The sequence below is a fragment of the Cuculus canorus genome, chromosome 1 (assembly GCF_017976375.1).
Source record: "Cuculus canorus isolate bCucCan1 chromosome 1, bCucCan1.pri, whole genome shotgun sequence".
Taxonomy (NCBI): domain Eukaryota; kingdom Metazoa; phylum Chordata; class Aves; order Cuculiformes; family Cuculidae; genus Cuculus; species Cuculus canorus.
Genome location: NC_071401.1, coordinates 171,331,890 through 171,357,816, shown reverse-complemented (window position 1 = coordinate 171,357,816; position 25,927 = coordinate 171,331,890). Strand labels below are relative to the sequence as shown.

The 25,927-nt window shown below is 40.1% G+C and overlaps 1 protein-coding gene across 3 annotated transcripts in view; it reads right to left on the bottom strand.

Moving 5' to 3' along the window:
* The window catches only part of RASSF3 (Ras association domain family member 3), a 97,418-nt gene extending 72,844 nt beyond the window's left edge, over positions 1-24,574 (bottom strand). The window contains exons 1-2 of one of the 3 annotated variants that reach the window (XM_054086290.1): positions 24,439-24,574; positions 5,966-6,090 (exon numbers count right to left, since the gene is read on the bottom strand). In XM_054086290.1, the coding sequence (XP_053942265.1) occupies positions 5,966-6,090; positions 24,439-24,559 (246 nt within the window). In that variant the 5' untranslated portion in view covers positions 24,560-24,574. Of the gene's footprint in view, positions 1-5,965; positions 6,091-6,262; positions 6,369-15,473; positions 15,514-24,438 lie in introns of those variants that run through there. The other 2 variants (XM_054086296.1, XM_054086306.1) reach the window with 2 other exon arrangements.
* Positions 24,575-25,927: the final 1,353 nt, after the last annotated feature.

Sequence of the window (25,927 nt, the reverse complement as noted above, 5' to 3'; positions counted from 1 at the left end):
CTGGGTTTCAGCAATGTGTTCTTTAAGCAGTGAACTTGCTACCTTTATGTTTGAAAGGTCAGACCTGTATATTATCCAAGTCCTTTAAAAAGAAAAAATGCCCCAACAACCCCAACTTAAGAAAAAAAGTTTAAAAAACGATTTACTGATAAAAATGTGTGATTTCTGAACAATGTTTAAAAGCCACAGTGGTGCAACAATGTGACGGTGATTGTGTCTGTGGGCTGAAAATTCCTGCCAGGTGCCAACAAGCTGAAGTCCGCTCTCTTAAAATATTAACTCTAGTATTATGTTATATGGTGCTATGATGATAAAGGTCCCCTCAACACATGCCTGATCCAGTCTCTACTTATTGGGCTTTAAGGTCCACTTTTAATTTTCATAGAATCATAGAATTATAGAATAGTTTGGGTTTGAAGGGACCTTAAAGCCCACCCAGTTCCAACCCCCCTGCCATGGGCAGGGACATCCCACTAGACCAGGCTGCCCAAGTGCCATCCAACCTGGCCTTGAACACCTCCAGGGATGGGGCACGCACAGCTTCCCTGGGCAACCTGTGCCAGTGTCCGACCATCCTCATTGTGAAGAAATTCTTACTAATGTCTAATCTAAATCTTCCCCTCTCCAGTTTATACCCATTCCCCTTCGTCATATTGCTACACGACTTTATAAAAAGTCCCTCTCCAGGTTTCTTGTAGGCCTCCTTCAGGTACTGGAAGGTCCCTATAAGGTTTCCTCAGAACCTTCTCTTCTTTTTCTAAAATACCCTCCATATTTAAATGTTTCTTTATTATTTGTCCCAGTCACAACTTTCAACTACTGCCTCTGTTACCATCAGCCCAAGCCTTTATTCGATCTGCCCTAGCAGAGCTGACAGACTCTTCCATGATGCCTGTACCAGAGAATACTAAAGAAGTCCAAATATCTGATATAGTATATTAGACTGTTTAAAAATACTGCAATTAATTTATAATTTAAAGATCTTAAGTCAGTATTGTGCAAAGCCTATTTTAATAATACTCCCTAATAAGAAGGCTGCAGACAGTAGTGCCCCAAGAACTGTTGCGGATACTATTGAATTATTTTTTGAAAGCCTGGGATGAATTTTTAGTTTATATAATCTATGAAGGCTTTTACTTTTGCCAAATGGATTTCCCTACAAGTAACCTGAGCAATATACACAATGAGAATTTAAATCAGCTTCAGGTTTGGTTTAAAACTTTTCCCAGTCACTGGAAAAAATGAAATCATGCTCCACCTGCCAAAACAAACACAATGCAGTTTTCCTTTTTCTTTCAATTACCAACAAGCATAACAAGGTTTAGCAGAGATTTGAAATACACAAGCCATAAAAGCAATGCCCATTGTACAGAGCACACACTGCTACCAACAGTTTGTAGACGAGAGTAATCAATAGTTCAACAGTAGCTTTCACTATCAATCAAGAGCTGTACACACCTCCATCATGATATTTTGCTTTGTATTGTCAATTTTTTCCCAAAGGGATTATTTTTGAAAAGAGATGTCAAACTACCTCCCTTCTGAGTGGGAAGCACTGAAACTACTTTCAGTTACATTTTATTTAGATGATAACCTCAGTGCTCATCCAGGTCCATGTGTTTCTGTATTAGCACCGTGAGATCCTCTCAGCCTTCTCCATAGCAGATTCATTCACTTTGAAGCAATCTGGGGACTGTTTAGGACAGATGATATCCCTTTCTATACTTTACCAAATGCCTCAGGTCTCGTACAAACCTCATCTCTGAGCACCCTCTGTCTTTGGGGAAATTTGAGTGCAGTGAGACCTCTTTGGAACAGCATGCCATCCTAAAGGAGGAAATAAATAGTATGTGTAGCTCATAAGTAAGAAATTTTAACATTCTGATCCATCTCAGGTGGGAAAAAAAATGAAAAAAATTAAAATCCACATAATAGCTTTGATACTTCTTAGATTTTGAGAAGCCCTTAGCAGTGTCAGCTAGAAGGTGTTGCTCCTATAATGGGCAGTGTGGTAGCATAGGAGAGGATTGCTGGAAGAAGGATGAATTCATACCCCTCTGCTTGTTCCTGAAGGAAACTGGCAGCTTTTTCTGCAGCTCCTTCTCAGTACTCTGTTGCAAGATCACAGAGAATCTATATTCATTATTTCCTCTTTAATCTCTATAGGAAGCCATTCCAGGAGGGAAACACTTAAGGCCACGCAATTAGCAAAGCACCGTCTCCTTTACACCTGGGCCATATATTTCTGCCATTGGGTACTTTGAGTATGATTGAAATTGAGTTTCATTTGAAAGTATTTAAACCCACAGCCTTAGTGATCTCTCAGACCAGCTACATAATGGAATTTCCTAGACATTTTTATAATTAAATATATATGTGTGTGTATAGATACATATGCACACACATAGAGAAAGGAGCTCAAAGTTTAGGCCTTTTAAGCTTCAATGACTTGTTAAAAAATTCGATCAGCATGTCCATATTCCACATATCTGACGACTCATGGGTGCACCAAAGTGCTCCAGTCACTGGCAGAATTGCACAGGATGGAAATCCCTCAGAAATCTGCTAACCCCTTTTGCCAAATTAGCAGTTAAGAGCCTATAGGAAATTCCTCTTCCCCATAAGGGAAATCCTAAGCCTAGATTCTCAAACTGTGGTTCAACAAGAATGTTTGTTCGGGGTTATTTGGAGATTAAGATGTTCCAACCACACGACACCCAGCCCCTGTTGTGCTGACAGCACTGTTCACAAGCTGTGCTGCGAACTGAAGAGCTGATCGGGCTTTGCAAGAGCAAACATTAGAAGCCACAAAATTTCCCTGACCCATATTAAAACAGCATTGTCCAAAAGCAGCAGTACCGGCACTGCTGGGAGCAGAAGGGCAGGGGGAAATGTGCAGCAGTGTACAGGCATGAACAAGCATCGAGGACCAGGAATTACAGCTGAGCCACAAGCGCTGCTGCACTCAGGGTGCCACAAGGTGACTGCAGCAGGACTAAGTGCAGTTTATGTCACCTGGATCAAACAGGAGGTATACTCACATTGCCTGACCGGTCAAATATGGGCTTCGGCTGTACAGAGTTGGGTCTCAAAGCATTTGTCTACCATCATACTCAGAGCAATTTTCTTCCTGTGTGGAGGATTTCCCTTTACAAGAAAAGATCTGAGCTGTGCCAGTATGAGAATGCCACTATAAGAACTTCAAAGTTGTTCACCACAACATTGACCACATAGAACTGTTTTGTTAAATTAAAAAAATTACACTTAAAACGGTTATCCCAATAGGAAGAAAATGTACAAAGCCCAGGACTAAGGCTTGTTAGCAAGTCCATCCTCTCCAAAAATACTATGAAGTTCAAGTAGTTCTGCAAAATCCTTTCACATTTTAGGTCGACACTCACTGTATGGGTGACACAGCTCCAAACACAAGTGTGGTCTTTGCAGCTATGCATTTTATTAGCACAGCTCATGCAGAATTAACTGGGTTTGCATACCATGTGATTTTCAAAGTCATGATGTAGATAACGTAGAAGCAGGCTTCCCAGGAACCCTTATCGGTTTTCTTCTTGCTGGGGACTGTTCTGTGCCAAGTACATTAGCAAATACTGTGGTGCAACACAAGAAGCTTTGTAAAGCAAAGCAAGTGGTGCTGAGAACCCAAAGTCCGCAACATAAACACTTCACAGGTTTTATCTAAGACAACCTCTGTTTTGATTTTGTGGACTGAATGCCTATTAGTGGTCAGAGGCCTTAGGTTCCTGAAGTGCTGCTTCTCAGAGGCTTCCTTATTTTCATCTGAAAGGGAATTAAGTTTATATGCTGTAAAACTGCTCCCTGGCATCATCCAAAACAAAAGAAGTGAAGACAATTGGTTTCCAAAGCACACTCCTGTGTCTAACTAAAGCCCTGCAGACCAGACTCCATCCACGGAATAAGAATGCAAGAACAATTTTGTAAAGGAAATAGATTCAGACCTTTTCCATCCTCCATCTCCTTCACTACCTTATACTAAATACCTCCTCAGTTGTATATGTGAGACAGAGGTTCAAACTTAAACAGAAAGGAAAAAACACCTTAAGGCTGAAACAGTCCTGAAAATTTTTGCACAGAAGGGAAGAGCAATTCCAAAAAGGCAGCTGAGCTGGGAGTTGCATTTCATTAAATAGTAACCCGTCAATGCTAGCTCTTGTAACAATGCTTCCTTTCGCGTATCATAAAATTGTTTTTTAAAAAATCTAATTCCTTTTTCACCTATAAGAACAGTAGGTGAGTCCTAGAAAGACAAAGTAGCACAAGCAGGTCAGTAGCAGAGGAAGGTGTGAACTCAAACCTTGCAGCTACCAACAGTAGCTGTGTCAGCGCTGTGCATGAAGGACCAGCTGTACATAAAGAAAATTACTTTACCACATAGGAAACGTTCCAGGTTTTGTGCACATAAATGATTGCTGCTTCAAAGCCAATGGATGATGGATGCTGAAATTTGAATCCTCATCTTATATGTATCAGTTGTCGGACACACAGCAACCAACCACATAGTAACTTCTTCCAAGACAAAGGAACCAGTAGGAAAAAAGCCATACTTCTTTGATGCAATTTTGTTGCACACAAATGCACAAGAAATTTGTTTTCCCTGTGATTGCAAGGCTCAAACAGCAAGAAATGGGTTCCTTGCTCAGTGTTCATAGCCACTTTACCGAAGACAGCACTATCTCTTTCTTAGATCTCTCATGGCCAAGAGATAGATCCCTTTTCTGAGTAAAAATGGCTTTTAATGGCCTTCTCTTTCTGTTCCTGTGGTATTTCCTTGCTGACAGTCACGTATACTTCCATGTCCTTCCCCCTCCCTGCCACTCCTACTCTTCCTTTCAGCATCTGAGTTAGTCTCCTTTGCACTTCTCAACAGCAAGTCATGAAGAGCTCACAAGAGACACGGTGTCCTCGGTTGCAGTTGGGGTGGCTGGAGCAAGCGTTTCCCCTACCAAATTAATGTTGCATAGCAGAAAAAAATCAGTGCTGACCTGGAACACACTCAGCAAGCTCAGCAAAGGCACTGAGAAATTTTTGTGCCCTCCCAGAAGTTTCTACTGGTTAAGTGTAAATGTTCAAGTCCTTAACATCCGATTAAGTATGGGTGGACTTCCATGGAGGATAAAAGTTAAATGTACTTGAAAATGCAAAGATGCATGAGCTAATTAGCAAAATACAACCTTTATCAGAGCACTAAAGGTCTACGAGGCTCATTATCACTGTATAAAAGTGCTTCTCAGAGGACCTCCTGCTCTGTCTGCAGAAATGTCCTGCTTTGATGTGTTCCCTGAACAAAGAGAAAGGCCCTGATGTCAACAGTGAAATGCAAGCAGTGAGCTCTGCAGTGGTTTAAGGAAGGAAATGAGGAGGCACATTGTGACCCATTGAAATTGCCAGGGAATCCAAGCAAGGAAATTTGAAATTACCCTAAGAGGGATTTGATGAGAACTGGGGGATTAACACCAAACACAGTAGGATCTTTAATGATCACAAATAGCCTAGACCTTAGTTTTATTTGCCTCCCCGTGGCACTAGACCCAGCAGCACAGGGCACCTGGCTCATCAAGGTCACTTTGTGATCTGCTTCGTGGTACAGCCTGGTCTATCTGAAGAGGAGCTCTGTCCTCAAGTTCTCATCCCCTGCCCTAAGTGCTTGCTCTGATCCCACAGTGACACAAATCAACAGGTAAAATAGCTTTTTGTGCCACTACTTTTCAGCCAGTTTAGCTGAAAACCAACTGGAGCAGCAGCAATCCAGCTGGCGGGCAGCTCAGCCCAGCTGCACTGTAAAATCACAGCACTGGGTGGGAAATACAGCTTTGCTGGCCATGCCTAAGTGAGAAATTCTTCTCAAGTAGCCAAATAAGGCAGGCAGACCACACGTCATTACAGAGCTGACAAAAGAAAGCAGTCATTACATGAACACGCGATCTATTACCTGATTGTTGTTGTAAGACGGATCTAAGGTGTCATGTGGAGCGAGGCAGTCCATCAATTTGCCATTCCGCTGGCAGCCCAGGTGCACCAGATCTCGGCAGTGAGCATGGCAGGTGTATCTGCAGTCTGAAACACACACACAGACACAACAAAACAGGAATAAAAGTAGCGTTTAGAATGAAGTCGCTGCAGGCAGAACCTAGGAGTGAGGTGCACCCTCACTTGCTATGTGACCTCAGTGAAGCTACCACCTCTTGACTAAATCTCCACACCCATACATGAAGATATTAATAGTTACATATTATTGGTGATGTAAATTCACTGGAGTGAAGGTGACAGTGCAGCACAGCTCCCAGTGTCACACGGCTGCAGTGATGCAGTTCGCTAGCTAGGTCAGGGTTGCCTCGGTGAGATGTTTTTTCAAAAAGTCCATGCCACATCCTATGTATTAGATGCTGCAAAGCAGGCACAAAAGGGACCGTTCTCAGAAAAGACACAACATTTATGATTCTCAGATAAAAATTTCTATGCGAATACAATCACTTCTACATGGTTTTATATATTTATATTTATATATATTTATATTTTTTAGGTTCTCTTAAGAATATGCACATGAATATTGAAAACAGATTGAGAAGCTTATCTAAAGCTGTAATTAACCTCCTAAATCACAAGGTTGCCTTCTGGAACAATTCAGAATTTTCACTTGCTTGCTAGGAAAATCAACTAAGATGGCTGTTATTAGCTTGGTGCAAAAATAATTGCCATTTTTGTCATTGTAAATCGTGATGCTTATTTTGGATTCAATTTTTATTTAACTGTGATCATGTTGTATACCATTTTAAAGTGCAAAATCTGCTCTACTTACTTATGCCAATGGTTTTGTTTTCCCTGTTTATTCTTTCTTTGTATTACATTCTCAAAATAAAGATGGGAAAAAAGCAAATTTGAGTAATTTTGTCGTAGGAGTTTCAAAGGGGACATAAAGCAGTGGAAACTGCTAGCAACATATTGCAGGCATTTGGCCAGGGGACCGTCAACAAATGTACAGCTCGACATCAGTTCCAAAAATTTCATAACAGAACTGAGGGCCTTGAAGATGAGGAGGGTCACGTACGTCCTTCGTGTTGACAGCCTGTTGAGGGCTGGTATTGAAGCAGATCCAGGAAAAACAACTCAAGAGGTTGCAGAACAACTAAACATTGGCCATTCAACAGATGTTCAACATTTGCACCAAACTGGAAAATGAAAAAAGCTCGACAAATGGGTGCTGCGCAAGCTCAATGAAAATCTTAAATTTGCCACTATGAAGTCAGCTCTGTGCTTCTTTTGCGCAACAAAACCGATCCATTTCTTGGTTGCATTATGACATGTGACAAAAAATGGATTCTATATGACAACTGATTACATTTCATGTACTGGCTGGACCAAAGTGAAGCACCAAAGCACTTCTCCAAACCAAAGCTGCATCAAAAGAATATTATGGTCACTGTTTGGTAGTCAGCAAGTGGAATAATCCACAACAACTTCCTGAATTCCAACAAAACCATCACAGCAGAAAAGTATTGCTGGGAAACTGACAAAATGCACCAAGAACTGCACCGTTTATGTCCAACATTGGTCAGTCAAAAAGGCCTGATTCCTCTCCATGGCAGTGCCCAACCCCATGTCCCACAGATGACTCTGCAGAAGCTGCACGGACCGGGCTACAAAACTCTACCTCACTCAGCTTATTCATCAGACCTCTCTCCCACCAATTACCACATTTTCAAGCATCTCAACAATTTCCTGCAAGAGAAGGATTTCTACAAGTAAGCAGCAGCCCAAAGTGCCTTTGAAGAATTCATCAGTTCCAGGACTCCAGAATTCTGTGCTACTGGAATAAATAGACTTTTCTCTTCTTGGCAAAAATGCAGCTATTCTAATGGTTCTTATGTTGATTAATAAATTTTACTCTAAGCTGAGATATACTGCTTTAAAGTCGGTGGGTAAAAATAGCAATTACTTTTGCATCAACCCAATAGAAACATAGATTTGTCATAACAGAGGCAGATGGCCCCACCTCTAGTAAGAAATCAGATTAATCACATGGCCTCTAATCTCAAAGAGAGAATCACTAACAGTATTTGCAAAAACAATCTGTATTTGCTCCAGAGCCTTGTTGTATTTGTTGCTTTTTATGCAAGTTGGGTAGAATTTATGTTACCACCTTTGTCTAGCACTGAATGTCACTCTCTATTTTTAGGTTTTAAATTGTTTATCATTTTGCCAAAGAGCAACCACTTCTGCTTCAAGTTTCCATGCTGGGGAACATCATGCTGTTTGTTTTAGAACATTTCAGCTAAAACAATACAGCCATTTCCAAGAACTTCTTTTGGAGGAAATGGTTTCATTTTCCCTAACTAAACTACTCTTAAAAATGTTTCTTTTTTTGCTACAAAGTTTTACACTTCCCTAGTTTATAGCAAAAGCTGAATTTTTTATGGTTTGGGGGTTTTTGTGTTCCCTTATCAGCCTTTCAAAAATCTCAGTCTCCCTCATGTTTGATTAGATTCTCATTGCAGTGCTTGAAGAATATATTCTTCAAGGTTTCCATTTCCAATCCCTACTCATCAGTGGTGTTATTGGACAAGGCAGTAGGATGTTCCCTGCAATGCTGCTCCTCTTGGCTAGGGACTGGGTCTTTAGTATAAGATCCCTACATGGGCAGATCATCCAAAAGTAAAAATTTTAATGTGGGTCAGGTGTAAACATGCAATCACAGTTCTGTGCCTGATACAGAATTAAGGCTATATTTGCACTAAGGCAAGATTAAATATAATTTATTTGACACAAAGTCTGATAATACAAAGTTAACCGCTCAGTTTTCCAACACCAGTGACTCAGCATCCATACCGGATCAGATGACTAGGATGTTTCTGATCTTAAACCAGACTGACTATATCACTAGAATACACCTTACGTTGCACTCTTCTTGAGACATCAGCAAATAGCTTCCAGCCAATGATGGAGCAAAATTTATACTGCTGCAGCATAAATCAAAATGCTATAAAAAAATGCTCAAACTCTCTGAAACCATCACCATATTTAATGTAGAATTTGGAAAACATGAAGGAAAACAGGCAGAAGACAATACAGACTAAAAAAGGATGGTTAAGGCAGCTGTGGTGCCCAGGAGAAACGACAACCGCCCCTGCTCTCTTGTGTGATGCTGGCAAGCCAAGCCAGACATTCTGCAGTTGCTGCACAATTTCTCTTGGGGACTACATTTGAGCTACTTCATCTGATTTGTAGGAAATCTGAGGCATTCACAATCACAATCGGAGTCTGGAAGAACTGTGCTTTTAACCCAAATGAGGTTTTTCCAGGGCTCTGTTTCGTGCTTATGCAGCTGGGATTATTCTTCAGACAACTCACGCACTTCACAGAGGATCTCTAGAAGCAAAAGGACACTCACGTTTGTGGAGCCCTTGAGAGAAGAGAATAATTTTGTATTTGGGAAGGAACCCTGTAAGATGCAGTTTTCAACTCTTCAACGCTTTTCAAGCATCTCCTATACCCAACAGGATTAAATTTGGAGCTGTTGTTGTTATTCAGGAGAAGGAGCAGGCAGGTCCATGGGAAAATTGGGATGGTAGCACTTAATTAAAAATGACATTGTAATGCGTACATTGTAATGACACAAAAGAAGGTCAAAGGAAAGTAATACTTGAACTTCTAATTTTTCTTAGTTTCTGAGTTCAAGTTGAGTTATCATCTTAAGAAAAAATTCTTAGAGAGATCACAATGTTTGTCTACCTTTCTATTCCTCTCCCGTAATTCCAAAAGAGGTGGCCAATTTCAATCTCATATGGTCTTAAAGCTAATTAAGTTCATGTGAGTTTTGTGAAAAATATCTCCTGGCTAAAGGAAGGACACCCAAGCTAATATCCATGCTAAGGGCAAGGCAGGCAAAACTCAGCTGTTACACCACTGTCTGACAATGCCTGGACAACCAGTTACTAAACACATTGCCTCCACGGTGAGGAGGTTACGGGGAATGGGGCACAAACAGGCTTCACTAATGCCCCACCTTTTTATGATTAAGTAAAGATATAAACCAAGCATGCCCCAATTCTAAAGATGCATTTTCACAAATAATATTAGCAAAAAATTTGTTAGCTAAACAGTGTTCTGAAACAGGACTGCTAATGAAGTTAGGAAACGTTATCTTTCAATGCTATTTTCTTTGTCATTTATATTCATTTTAATGTGAGAGCCCGTAATCTCATTTGTAAGACAAGCCCGTAATTTCTGCCTGGCTATTATAGGCCTATTTGCAAAAAATATCAAAGCTTCATCTCTGAAACTCTTTCAATCAAAAACTAGATTTTAACATACTGATTATAAGTTTAATGAGCAAGAAAAGAGAAAAGGATTATTTTTTTTTCCAGAATAGTAATATTTAAACCATTTTTCCTATGTCTGTCAGTTTTAAACACATTATTTTACCCCATTCAAGGCACAAAATGTTTCACAAGGGTCTGGGTAGCATCAAATTAAAAATAATATCTTCTTCTGGTAATCCTTTACTGGATTGCCATAAGATCAAAAAGTAGCTATTATTCTCAGAAGCCTGTTTTGGTCAACAGATTGTGAATCGCCATATTATTTCTGCTTAGAAAGCAATCAGAACCAGGTGCTCTTTCCTGATGTAGTCTGGAATGAATGCTGTCTTTTGAATTCAAAGATCTGGGGGCTTTCACAGGGCACAGTTGATAAAAGCATTCCCTGACATCTAGAAAAGCTAACAGGCTTGTTTTTCTACTGCTCAGCCTGTCCTTTGAGGTTATTTATGAAAGTGATGTATTAAAGCATATATTAAATATGCATAATTGTCTTGCATCATTAGGAAACGCAAAGTAAGCATGTATTTATTAGGCATATGAATATTATCCTTTAAAAGTTTTATTGTGAGCTACTGAGCCATAATGTAACACCTTATTACTTATTATTCTATAGCAACAATGGCTTGACTAGAGTCATAGAAAAAAATAACTGCGCGAATTTAACAATTACATGAAATCAAGATTATTCCTATCCTGCTTTCACAAGTGTGAACTATGAGACTTTAACAAACTCATTTTACATGAATAGTGTCTAACTGATGTCTGGGTTTTCTTCACTTGAAACTTGACTTTGCCCGATAGCTTGCGAATAACTGATTCCCATAGTTGATTCCCTCCAGGGTGGGGCAGCAGAAAGACAGCAGGTGAACAGACAGGCAACCCAACAGCTCCAACATCAGACCCTGGTAACTGAGCATTAATGAATCAGTCAGCAGCAGGCAGAGGCTGAACAGCAAGGTCCCTCTATCCTGCTGTGGTCTTCCCTGCCTAGGAAATATGTGTATTCACTTCTGTGATGGCCCAGACAAATTTAACTTCCAAATGGACATTCAAAATGCATGTTGTGCCTGAGTAATTGAAGCACACTGAAAGTTCAAAGCCAAATTTGTATTACATTTGCATTATTTATCAACCACAGTAAGACTGAAGAAGTCTTTATTAGAAAGTGTGAGGAGGGAGAGTATACAACTTGGTCCTGCTACTGCATGTGTTACGAAGTTAGCAAGTAAAATTGTCTTTAATTGGGAGCCTGTGACTTTGTTCCCAGCAATCAGAATAGAGATTACTGCTGTCCTTGCTCTAAGGAAAGTATGCTTAGAAAGCTTCTTGGAAAAATATTCAAACTGCATAAGGTGCTTAATGCTTTAACTCTTAATCCATTTTCAGCCAGCAGGTCACAAAAGGAAGGAGAATTAAGTTTAGCAGTATTTCTGCAAGACAGAATTGCATTGCATTTCTACAAGAAGAGTTAAACCATGGTCTATCTGTAACTTTAAAGCACTGGCGCTTTGCTAATACTAGTCCATGAAAAGTCCTCATCTGATCCACTTCTCTACGTTGAATACTGATTTAGTAAACAGAATAACTTTGAACTCATAAAGTCATACTGAAAAACTGAAATAAGACAAGTTACTGACTGCATCAATATTGTCTTTCATGAAAGAAGATGCACTGGCTGCAGGAGCAAGTTTTACATTGCTATATAAGTCAAATGCAGACATGATGCTTTGAAACATGCTCAGTTTTATTGGTTTCTATGAGAAGAAAAAGTGTTGTGTCTACATAGGACACACAAGTTACATCCAATGTTTAATGACTATTTAGAAATAGTGGTATTCTTGCAAATACGTATCTAAGATCGTTGTTTGACTTGCATCCTTCTTACTTCCAATGAACTGAAATAAGAAGAATTACTCTGGATCCTGAGAAAAGAATCAGTATTTCAAGTATTCTTTTCTGAAGAGCAGAAAATTAAGATGACACTTGAAGTTTGGTTCCCACCCTGCAGTCTCACCAAGCCAAAAAGGGCACTCCTGGAAGTTTTTGTGTTTTTGAATCACAAGAAATGACTGATAATACATTTACATTAATTTTGCAAAGTTCTCTGTACTAGCAGTTGCCATTTCTTTCTGGCTCCTAATTCTTTCAACCCAGCATCCTAGCATTGTTCAACACCAAGCATTTACATACACACCAGATAATACTGAAACTCTGTCAGGTTTGCAACCCTATTTGTGATTGCCACAGCCCCACTCAGGGTTAGGAAACCTGGCCTGGGAACAGGGTAAACTCCTGCTACTGATTCTAATGGGAGATACTCACAGTAACTGGGTTAAAATTAACCATAGTGCCTATAGCACAGACCTGCAAAATCCTGTATTTGCATATATTTGGACCTCACAGAAGTCAGGTGCTTTAATTCTAGTAGAACAACCTAGGAATCACTGGGATTTTGTCTGCAAAGTGTCTTACTGAGCTAGAGTTTGGCTACTGCACCAAAAAAAATTGCTACGTTCCCCCCTAGTTTAAGATTCAGAGTTTTTCGATGACTGTTTATCATCTAGGCAGGCAATAACCTGACTTTGCCACACCCAGAGGACAATACATTAGTGAAGCAGGAGGGAATAATTAGCTTTTTGGTGAGAAGATGAAAAAACTCCTTCTTGAGTGAATCACTGACTGACAGCTCCAGGGAGGCCCTTAGGAGAAGATGAGGTACAAAAATCAGCAACCTCCACGAACCTAAGACTGTGTAAAGTCCTGCTGCCTAAGACACAGAGACTACGTCTCTGATCACATCCACCAGACAAAGAATAACTGATTAATAAATAAATTCAGATTCCCAGCTGCAAAACAGGATGGAAGGACAGGTATTTTAGATTAAACAGCTGAAACCAGATTTTTTTTCAGTTTCTTCCACTGGTACCTTTATAAACCTCCTGTAGTCCATCGTTGGAGCTTTTAAATACTTGTTTTTCTATGAGCTTATCTTAACCTGGGTTGGCTGGAGGGTTTGCCAGGTAACCGCTAAACAACAAGACACATGAGTTGTGTGGACATGGCCATCCTGAGCAGGGAGGGAGTGAGCCTGGCTCTCAGGGTTTAACATACCAGGCAGCTCCCCAGGCTCCCCGAAGAGTAGAAGGAGACATTGCCATCTAGCTGTACATTGAAGAACTGGGATATCGGAGTTCACATGGATGAAACATGTTTGAGCAATCACTCTTGGCCAGGTAAGTTTGCTGGCATCTGCCATGGACAAGTGGACAAGTTCCCTGACCGTTGAGGGAGGACTGTCCAATCTTCATGCCAGTGACTGTAAAACCATGCGTGAGGAAGGGTTAATGCCTATCTTCAGCTACTAAAATCCACTCTGGTTCTCAGGTGCTTAAATGTCGCTAAGCACATTGCGTTAACTGATGCAGGAACATAAATCCCATTGATTTACTCTGGAGCTATTAAAGAACTGAAGTCAATATAATCTGTTTGTAAAGCTCATTTGTATTCTTATCAACGTGACAACAGCCTCAGGTCTTCTCCCTCCTTCCAGTGCTTGCCAACAGGCTCCAGCTAAGACTTGTCACAGGAGACTTGCACAAACCTGGGATCCTTTACAACCAGCCTATAAACAGACTGATGCTCCTGAAAGCTATTACACCTCTTTCGAGCAGCTGATGCTCTGTGTGCAGTCCTGTTTACAGTCATCACTCCCACAGAAACAGAACACCCAGTACTTGCCAGACCAACTTGAAATAATCATAAAATCTGTTTGCAGCCAAGACAGAAATAATTTACTTAATTCAAATGAGGCAAGGGTCAAAAAACATACATTTGCAATAATGGTAGGTGGAGAGCTGGGCCACATCTTCACCTGAGGCTACCCTAGGGCTACAGTGGCTTTGGGAGCTCTTTGATCTGCCTGTTTCTGGGAGGCAGACTGAGGGGGTACAGGGCTCCTTTCCAAGCCTGAAATGCCTCCTCCCTTTAAGGGCTTGGCTGCGCATAGGAACACCACACAGTAATGCCACCAAGTGAAAGAGAGGAGATAACTTCATTTCTCTTCCCTCCTTAGGTCCTCTCGATACACACACACATATGGCATTCTTAAGTTAGTTTAACTTCCAGGCTGTGGCTTTAAGCTGACTCTGCTTGTACAGACTTCTGAGAAAACGATGTGTACTGCAATGTACATGTTGAGAAACAAGCTCCTCGGGCTGATGGCATTCCTTCTTCCCTAAGCTTTGAGACCAAACATGAAATGATGAAAATGGGAAAAAGGGGTTTCAAGCAAGCAAGCTTCTCCTCCTCATGTACCTAGCTAGTTTTCTGGGGTCCCCATCTAGGAACACTGTCACACTCTGCCAAAACCCTTAAGATAACTTTAAGATTTACTAGCTTTTTTAAACACCCTGTAGCACTGCAATTCAGACTGTCTTCCAAAGCTTCACACCCCAAAAGAGTAAGACCTGGTAAGACTCAACCTGCTAATAAATGCAAAGACTAGCAGATTATACCCACGCTTCACAGCCAATGAAAAGGGAATGACTAAGCACTCAGCTCCTGATAGCACCTTTCCAGAGATGAGACTTCAGAGAGACAGCTGCTCCTTCCAGCCAGCAGGCAGAGCCTACAGCTCCCAGTTCTCCATGCCAGATAGGGGTGGGGAAGCCAAATTCCTTTGTGCAGTAACTTCCAACAAGAGATTAGAGACAAAACTTGGCAGATATCTTTATGTATCTTCAGACAAGGTGATACATCAAGATGTACCATCATGACAGACTTCAGAGGATGCTTTTGTACTGCTGACACAGCAAAACACACACCCATCACATACGGCTCATGAAAGTAAATGCCAGCGAAAATGTGATGGACCTGGAGAGTGACAGGCTTTACCGACCACCTGTGGTAGTGACAAAACCAAGGTACCACAAAGCAACAGCATTTCTTCTTCAGTTCAAGAGTAAAAGGATTATGTTTCTAGGAGAGAAAACAAACCTTATTCTCCATTTATTACGTTAACAAACTGCAGTGAAGTTAAGCCACAGGAAAAAAAAAAGTGCCCTGTGGATAAAATCCTAGATTAGACCTGCCCTGGGAAGCAATTTACAATAATTTACTTACATTTGATATCCCACAGAACTATCATTTCTTCCCTTTATGCTTATTTGTGTAAGACTGCAGTAGTTGTCATGTATCTCTACAAATCGCTGAGAGGCACGGGGGAAAAGCCCAGCGCTGAGCCCCTGCCAGGCAGTCGGCTTGCAGCCCTCTGCTGTGCCACATGCGGCCCCTGGAACCGGGCTGGAAGTGGGCAGAGGGATGGACACCAGCGGCTGCCCAGCCAGTGCTGGCTGCATCTCTCTGCTTTTCCCACCTGCTATGTGATGTCAGGCAGCCTGAGAGGAGCAGTGGTGTTGCACTGAACTACAGCAGAGTGGTTACAATGGTAAAATAGAAGATACAGCCCCTTTTCTTCAACAAATCTGCCCACTGGCATTTGGACCCTAACTACCAACGCAATTCACCGGACCCAGTACATTCTACGAATCACTTAAAAGCAATCCATGTTGTCTTTAAATTAAATTAAGATTCCATATGGAAACCACAATGCAAAACAGCTCAGAGCATGTGCTGAATTCTCGATCTCCGAGGGAACAGATCCTTAACGAGGACAGGGACATGGCTGGACCAGGTCTCCACATGTGTTTTTTGCTTGTAGTGGCTTCAGAAAATGTATTTGAAATCCACCTTTGACAGAATTAAAGGCATCAGGTTTTACAGTTAGTAAACACCTGGCCTGGGCACACGTTGCTGCACACACTTCTGTACTACAAATGTGATGGAAAGTAATGGAAGAATTTCTGTTTTAAAAGGCAAGAATTGGTCTGAAGTATTTACCCAGTTGCACTGTATGTCATGGCAGTGTTTTGGAGGCTTCCACTTGCTCTATTAGCTGCTTTCTTATGTTAAAAACCTAAATAAAACAAGGAGGAAAACTCTTCAATGTAAAAAAATAAAAAAAAAAAATGAAAAAAGAAGTGAGCTCTCTCTTCTGTAGCAAAACCAATAAAAATACTTTTTGAAAGCATTTACTCTAGTGCCATCTATTGCTGAAATCCCAAAACAGCCAGCATAAAGTTAACTCACAAATCAGTACTTTCTTCTGGTTTTACATTAGAAGAAACCTGTACAAGAAGATCTGGAAAGAAAAGTCTGGGGTTTTTTTGTTGAGCTGCCTGCACTGCCACGGAGCTGTGAGTTCCTGACCAGATGTGAGTTATTGAACTCCTTCATCCTGCTGGAATTAAGAGTGGACAAGAGGCACCACTTTCAATTCACTGAGGGGATGGATATAGAAAAGTGGTCCTGAGTGCTCAGAAGAGACCTGATTGACCTGCTTTACTTGGCCATAACACTGGGTTGCTCCTGAAGGATCAATGATCACTCTATTAGGGGAGATAAAATCACCATTTATATACTAGCAGGACAGAAGCCAGACAATTAACTGACAGATGACATGAAATTCAAAAACTTGAACTTTCTGCCAAACAAAACCTGCAGTCTGTTATGTTTAAATGTGAGATAAGAGAAAAAAGTTGAATCAAACACATCAAATTACATGAAGCTTTATGCAAAAATAGTTGTCCTTGTGCAGACTATTCTGTATCGATCACCTCTAATGCTGAATACAGCTCAGCTCATAGCATGATTTTGCATGCTGCATCCAAGCTCAGTTTACATATCATGCTCTAATGTTACATTATCTCTTTAAAACAGGTAATTCCACACTACTCATTTATTAATGTTCCTCTTTGAGCAATCCAGAGCTTTTATTTCAGATGTTAGAGGTCATCATTCCCACCACGATAGTGGATCATGAAGCCCATATATTGGGGAGGTGCTTAGTTTAATGCACACAGTTGGTCATCTTTTCTTCACTTTGTCTTTCTGCAAATGACCAGGTCAGCACAAAGATGCGGTGGAGCATCTACCAACAGCTGTCGTTTTACATTGGCAAAGGAAAAAGAATACATGGCAGCAGAAAAATGTAAAGTAAAATTAAATCTCCCAAAGTATTTCAGAAGAACAAGCCTACAATAGGCACAGCACTAGCAATTCCTGGTGATACTAACATCTCTCATGTGCTGTGGACGTTCAGTTTGGTAATACTGATCCAAGCAGCATTTGTGCCTGAGAGATGAAGTTCAGTCTCTGAACAGATAATTTTTTCTTATATTTATTTATTTTTTTAATGGAAAATCTTAATAACTCTTTGTGTACAAATCAGAATTTTCCTTTGGAAAGGATGCAAAATGAGATTCGTCTTGCTCATTTAAAATCAGTGGAGCGAGGGAAAAAGGATTTTAGTGGGATGCCACATTTGTCTCATCTAATTATCTGAGAAATGCAATAAAACAACACATGATGCAATTTCCAAAAGCCACATGACTGGTAAGAGCTGATAACCACTACGGAGAAAAAAACTACCATGTATTATCCGAACACCAACAATGAATCTCCCTTGGAAAAATACAAACTCACAAATAAGGGAAAAATGAAACAGTTCTTAAATTGATGGAGAATTACACAGAAATCAACAATATTGAGAGAGTTTTACATATTCCTTAGCCTTTATTAATATTGAACTTGAAAAACACAATAACAGATGGACTGGGTTAGACCAAAGATCTATTGAGGCCAGTAGCTTGTCTTGGAGAAAGCCTGCCAGCAGATGCTTAGCGAATATGCATGAGAAAAAAAAAAGTGACTTTTGAGTGATATTTCCCCCTTATGTCCTTCTCCTCTGCAACTTAAAACAAATGAGCCAGAGGTTGTATCTGCTTCTTTTTATTTAATACCCCTTGATGTCTCTTTCCTCCGTGAATTTATCTAATTACCTCTTGAACGCATTCATGTTCCTCTTCACCTGAACGTCCTGTGTCAGTCGGTTCCACAACTGAATTAACTGCATGCATTTGCATGTGAAAGAGTAGTTTGTTTTAAGTCTCATTTGGCCACTTCATGGCATGGCCCTAACTTTTACTCTATGAGAAATGGTAAATAACTATGCTGCTTTCAATTCTCCACACTGCTCTCATTAGTACAGAAGAATATTCTCTTGCAGCTGCCTTTTACCAAGCAGAAAAGCCCCGGCCTGTGGAAGTTTACTAATGTCTTTGACAACCCAAAGACTTCTCATGTATCTTTGAATTCCACCTTTTTAAGAGGCTGGAGTGACCAGACTGCTTCATATGACCTATGTGCACAGCACGGTTTTCTGGGTTTCCACTTTATTTCTCTCCTAATACTTCCATATATTCAGTTCACTTTTACCTTGAACATTTGGAAGAATCTCTTCAGAGAACCGCCCATGTGATTAATTCTGTTTCCAAGTGATAAAAGATAAATTAGAAGCCACTGCGCATGTATGTGCAGTCAGTGTTTTCTCCATATGATTTAGTTCATGTTTGCCAACACTGAATTATGTTTTACTGCCCAGTCACTCACAATGTGTTTCTTCTACAGCTTTTTGCAAGTAACTTTAAACTAACCTTATGATCTGTTAACACTGACATTCTGCACCCACTTTCTTTTCAACTTTGGTAATAAATTCTTTTTTTATTACAGATGCTGGCACAGCCTCCTCTAGAACAAGGTAAATTCACTTCTAAGCAGTAAAAATTAAATATATAGGTAATTAACACGAGAAGAGATAGGAGAAGTACACACAGAGCTGTTTTTGAAAAGGAGACTAGAAGCTAAAATGATGTTTTTACAACAAAAAGGATCTTTAAACGGCACACTTCCATTAATGATCTATGTATTCGTAAATGGACATTGGACATAGGCTATTAAATTATGATTAAGAACATTTAAACCAAATGGCCTGAAATGTCTGATGTAGATGAACAAATATGAACTGAAAGGAGTGTATCCAGTTCTAATGTAGGCAGAAAACTTGTATGTACTGTCTGACGGTAAAGGGCCATCATCTCCTACCTGCTTCAAATCTGCTGTAGTATGCTACCCACCTCTAGCACTACATAAATCATAGCCATAAACTAGATATTCAGGAAATAAACAGATACAGCAGTCTGAAAAAAAGTTGGATCGGAAATCTTGGTTACCCACCCCAGCAGGTTCCAGCCAGATGCAACCTCGGGTTGCTGGATCCCTGCTCCAGAACAGCCCACCATCAGTCATAAGCTCACCTTGTCTGCTACTGGGTTAGGTTTAATTGTAACTGATTTACAACCAAGTGTCCTTCTGCTCCCCCTCCCAAACACAACTAATTAATACTTCAAATGATATTCCCTTGGATGCAACCATCTTGTCCACCCACATGAGCTTGAATGCTCCAGAGCCACAGTTCCCAAACGCCCCTACACTCCATTTAACACCTGTGTTGGGCCAAAACTCTCTCCATCGTTGACAGAGATGGAGGCTCTCTTTCTTTTAAGAACCCCTCTGCAAGCTCTGCAAACCCTTGCTTGCTTGGCCTGACATATCCACCCCACGACACAGCACAGTTGATCCTCAGAAGAGGATCCTCAGAATCCTCAGAAGAGAACTGAGGCCTCAGCAAACTGTGGGAGTCGCTGGGTGAATTATGTTAATAATTCCTAAATGAACATAGAATCATAGAATGGTTTGGATTGGAAGGGACCATGAAGGTCATCTAGTCCAAACCCCCTTCAGTGAGCAGGGACATCTTCACCTAGATCAGATGAACATATCACACTAAAATTATGTTCTCTTCCCATACATATGATAGGTTTATTTATTTTTCAGCTAGATATATTTTGGAGAGGATGTTCAAAAGTTGACTTCTCTCTTTGTCTCATCGGTTAATCCTGTTATGTGAACTATTTTAGGAGGCAGCAAGTTTAAGGGATATGAGTATACCTCTGTACAGGTTTCCATTTATTTTGCATAACACATATTCCTATGTAAACGTGCTTTTACAGTGGATGTTTGACCATTCTGACCAAAAGTCCTTCAAAATTAAAAGAAATACTCCACTAAATTTAATGTTAGAGAAGGACTAAAGTCCTTTGCAGAAAAGTCACAAAAAAACCCTAACCAACAATAAAGGTTAAAAATCAACTTCGGGCTGTGAGAAATCCAGATAGATTTTGTCAGTAAATTGTCACTTTCTGCCCCCTGAAAGAGCTTTCCCACGTACCCAGCAGGACAGTAGCCCAAACTGATGAGAACCCTCCCCAAATGAAAACAGAATAAACCTCTTCATGAGACAGTAGGATTTGGCAAGAAATACAACTAAACACAATTGCCCACCCAGACCGACTTAATTAACTGTATTTATTTATTTATTATAACACCTTCAGAGCAAGCAGCATTTGCCACTGGAGCAGTTTTGCCCAAGGAAAAAACTGACAGCAGGCATTCTGCTTTTCATGTTTTCCACAGGATACTGTGGGATGCTTTTCTGAACAGGTCTGAAACCTGTTTTTCTCCTGTATGAGGTGGAAAAATGTCATAAAGGTTTAAATCAACGCAACTCATAAGATCATTTCTGCCAGGGTTGAGCTTCAGAAGAAACTACAAGAAACAACAACAGTTGCAGGATCTGAGCCACAAAATTATCTCAAACTAATCCTCAATTGTTAAAAATTAGCTTAAAACTGAAGCAAGAAGATTTATGTCTCTCTCAAAGCTTTTCTTGTAGCTTCCATTGTCATAATATTGAATATTCTTATTCTTCCAGACCCTCTTTAAATCTTGTTACATTCCTGACCTCAGCAGCATCCTCTGGTAATGAGTTCTACAATTTAATTACACGCTGAATAAAAAAAATAACAAACAAAAACATCCTTTTATCTGCTTTACATTTGTCACCCCTCACCTTATTCTTCTGCTGTAAGACAGAGAAAATAGGAGCTACTTATCTATTGTGATTTTTCTATCATTGCTTTCTACAGTTCTACCATGGCCCTCTATGATATTTTTTTCTAATTCCTTTGTGTTTCAGCACCCCTCCCTGTATGTATGTAAATTATCATGATAAAACTGCTCATCACATGGATGTGTCAACAGAAATTCTATGAAAATGTTGTAGGAAAAAATCCAAACATATTTCAAAGGAATAAAGGCTCCAGAACCTTATATACTACATCCCTCGTTTTAAGCGGATGCACCCTTGATGAAACTGAATGCACTTAAAACATTATCAGCTACATTTATTAAATGCTGAACCACACCCAAGATATTTTTTTTTTTTAGTCCTTCAGTAAGTGATTTAATGAAAACCAATTGCTGAAGAGTACACTTGAGTTTTCTTCCTTCTTTTAGAGCTTAGAAAGGAGCACGTTAACTGTAAGCAACAGTCCATGGCCAACAAACCCAAAGTATTCACCCAAGGACAGGCTGGAAAACTAAGTACTTTTAGGAACAGCAACCTAATTAGGCATTGATAGCTCTTTCTAAAATCGCATCAAAGCAACTTTCTGAACACAGTGACCTACAACAGCAATAAATGCATTGTCATACTTAAAAAAACCCTAATTTTGTGCTTCAGCAGATTTTGTTTCTGGGTCAGACAGAGAGGACAAAGCATTCTGAGACATTGAGTGACAGAAGTAGAATGAAAGCAACAAGTCTGCAGAGGCACAGTGCCCATCTCTTGGCTCAAATGAGGTACAAAATCACACAAAATCTATGACAAAGCATATTAGAGAATGTAATCTCTGCTCTTCCTAACACATCCAAACCATGGAAGTTTGTCTTTCGTTGTTAAAATATTAATTTATTTGTTAAAGAATAAGTGTCTAAGAACTATCAGTAAGCATTATTGAAAGCTTTAATGATCAGCTGCATTATTCATCTGTGGAACAAGCCCAGCGGTGCAGAATTGTTCTGCTGGCTCATCCTGGCTGACCCAAACAAAAAGCACTGTTACTGCCAATACTGGAGGAAAACCTGGCAGAAAGACAGAGGCAGAGGTAAAGTTGAAAACTCTAGTACACTGGAGGCAAGTGTAGATCCCTTCATATACTAAGGATGGTTGGTACTGCTCAGGCTCAGCTTACATGTTGGAGAACTCTCTCAGGAAGACAGAAAGGCAATATGGTTAAGAGTTACCAAAATGTGGTATTCTGGATTTCAGGAAGCACGTGAGTAATTTGGTAATTTCTCAAGAACCCAAGGAAAATTCTGACCACTCAAAAAAAGGTAGAAATGTTCCCAGACTTCAGCGCAGCTGAGGTTTCATGCCACTTGCTGTCTTTTTAAAGGCTAATCAGCAACTATTGGTGCAAACAGGAGCTGTATCCCCTCTTCTGTGAGAGGAGCACCAGGGCTTCAGCTTTCAGTTTATTACAGACATACTTGATAAGTTGGTTTCTATAAAGCTATGAGAAATTTGAGTTGAATTTTCACACTGAGATTTTTTTCTGCTTGGACACAGCCTTCTGCTAAAATGTCAGATTTCCACCCAAATCACATTTTTTTGATAATCATCGCATTGCACAGGTAGAAAAGGACATGTAGGGCACTTCTGACACTAATCACAATTTGAGTTCAAAATAGACACTAACACATTAAAAGAGGATAGAAAAGCAAATATTCAAACCACTAGACAGAGAGACAGATGGGAGGAAAAACTTATAAAAGCATCCTTTTTAAAGCACTCGAAGTTCTCATTGTTTCTTGTTACAAGTCATGGATGCAATTATTCTTTTTTAGTTCTAAGGAAAAAGACAACTGGCATGTAAACATTTTCACATGTGAGTAACTCTGGTAGTAATTAGAGCTCACAATAACATTTATTGATACTTTTTAGCCATTTATACTTTTACAGTAACAAAGTGATGCAAGAATGATCTGATGTGTTATGAGGACTCATGAGGATTTGATGCATTTAGAAGGACTTGAGACTACCAGTAGTCTAAAATAGAGGTTAATCAAAGCTTTAGTGTCAGTCAAGGAAAGTTCTGCCACAGATTTCAGTGAGCTGGGGTTTCCCTCTGCATATTTGATATTTGCTTCCCTCTAATTTTTGATATTTGCCTCTGTGATATTCTTCACACTTCCCATGTGAAGAAGCCACATGTCAACTAGAGATGTGGCCCAACAATGTTTCTATGACAGATTTCAGGCGGTGCAACTCATCCTTCCCCTCTCAGAGCCACAAAACTGTTTTTTGAAGTACAACACTAAATAGCTCAGCTGCAGAACTGACCCAAACCCCACCCCATATAAATAGAAATATGGTATTAACATTGTTATACTTGCAGAACTCAGAAGTTCACTGCTTCAGTCAAAACAGTCCTCATCAAAAGAAAACTGGTCCTGTATAATTCAGTCCTTTAAGAACGGAACGAGCTGAGCTTCCTAAGCTATGGCCCTGCATGTTCCTCCACTCCCTCCCTGCCCCGGGAATACGCCTCAGCCCCACCTTTAACAGATCAGTCTAGAGGGACACAACAGCCTTTGGGCTTTTGTGGTGTTTATGAGAATGTTAATCTGGGAGAAGCAAACACTTCTCCACCAGGGCTGGACAAGGATCAAAGCACTGAGCTGTCATTAGGAGCAATGCCTTTCACTAATTGGGGAGCTGAGCAGTGCTGCATTTCAGCTGATAAAATGGAAACGAAGGACAGTGCTGAACACATGCCCTCTCTAAGCTGTTCATTGCTTTGTGTGAATGCTGGTACAATGAGTTAAGGTCTTCAGTCAATTTTGTCTCCATGCAGACTTCTAGAGCAATTAAGAGATTAAGGCAATTCCAAATAATTTTCTGGCAGGTATTTGAGTCATATTAGAGCTCCTATATACATAACTATGGGAGAAACAAGGCCTACAAAAACAAGACATCACACATCAATGATATGAATATTAATAAGAATAAATTATACAGCTATAACAGAATTCTTCATTTGAGCAAGCCTAACAAACCTGCTGTCACATTTCTAAATATTTGTGCAGTTTTGCCTAAGAGAATGGAAAAAAGCAAACTATTCTAGCATAAAGAAGTTAACCAGCTAAACCAAAACAAATTGGTTTTCCAGTTCATTTTCTTTTTAGCAGGAAAACAATGCCTTCAGAAACATAGCAGCAGACTTACCAGCAGACTTCCAGAGAAGTTTTACTGTCCTTCTCCTCGAACTGCTCAATGATTTAGGAAACCAGTAAAAAAAACGTGCTAGCCTTCTGATGGTTTTCCTCAAGTCATTTCTTATTGCCATGGCTGAAAGGGCTCCACAGCTACATCAGGAACAACGGACACATGCATCCAGACGGAGAGGGGAAAGCCCATGAATATCCACACAGCGTGCGCTCACTCTGAGCTCAGCGTCAGCCAGCACGTCTCAGGACCACCTGTTAGTCCTAAATCCCCTCCCTCTCCGTCACTCCGCTCCGAGCCCTCCAGACCTCCCTCTTCATTACAAGCAGCAGCTATATTAATAGATGCTTCAGCTAAAGAAAGACCAATGCTTCGGAGTCTTAACCTGGTACTGTGTTCCCAACGATGTTAAAACAAGACATGTTTTCCACAGCAAGGTTTTGAAGGGCTCATTTGTTCATCTCTAGGCTGTAAAGAAATAAAAGCCCAAACCGATAGGGACAAGTCCCCTTTCAAGGGCCCTTGATTTAAATCAACAGGATTTTCTCTAGAGAGAGTCTTTCTCAAAGGCCTTCTTATGAAGGTTCTTAGCAGTAAACGTAACAGAGATCTCTATAGATACACAGGGTGTTTAAAATGTGACTTTACTCTTAATGGATTTTAAGGCAAACATGAGCCAAATCTTTCACTCCCATAGTTTACTTAAGAATCAAGCATCTATCAACATATCACTATCCAAAGCTATTAACAGCATCTCAGTACTTAGAATGCATAGGCTTCATGGATGATACATATTAAACTGTACATCCAGAGATGCTATGAACTAATATATGCTCCCCCTGACATCATGAATTCTAGCATACACTTTTCAACAGCAAGACTATTTTACCATTTCTGAAGCTTAATATAATTTCCTCAACTATCTCACATGCTTCCGTTCAGCTTCTCACATTTTATTTGATTTCTTTTCTTCTGATAGATCTGAAAACACTGAAAACCAAGACTAAAGTCATTAGAAAACAAAGATCCTTTTATATCAACCTTTAAACTACAGAAAGGAAGGGCTTTGTTACACTAGTTATGCTCACAGCACACAGTTAATAACTCTTCTAGAATTCACAATGTATTTTTCTATGCTAAAATATTTGAAGTATTTAACCCCATTTTATACATCTGACATTTTTAACATACTGCCACTTCTCAAGACCAGACTCAACAGATTGCATTTCCTCTGGTCAATACGCCTCTGAAAACAAATAAACATTTCCATTTATAATGTATCTGCAACAATTCTCCAGCCAGTGTCAATGAAAAAGCAGAAGGCAAGACTGAAGCTGCCAGACTCCTCTCTTGTTCAAACTCCACCCTGTCATACCAGCAGGAATTTAGTAGCAAAGTGACGGGTTTAGCACAAGTAGGAGGTCTGCCATCCAATTCAGCGCATGCAAGGAGCAGACTTAAAGGCCCAACAGCTAACTTGCTTCTTTCA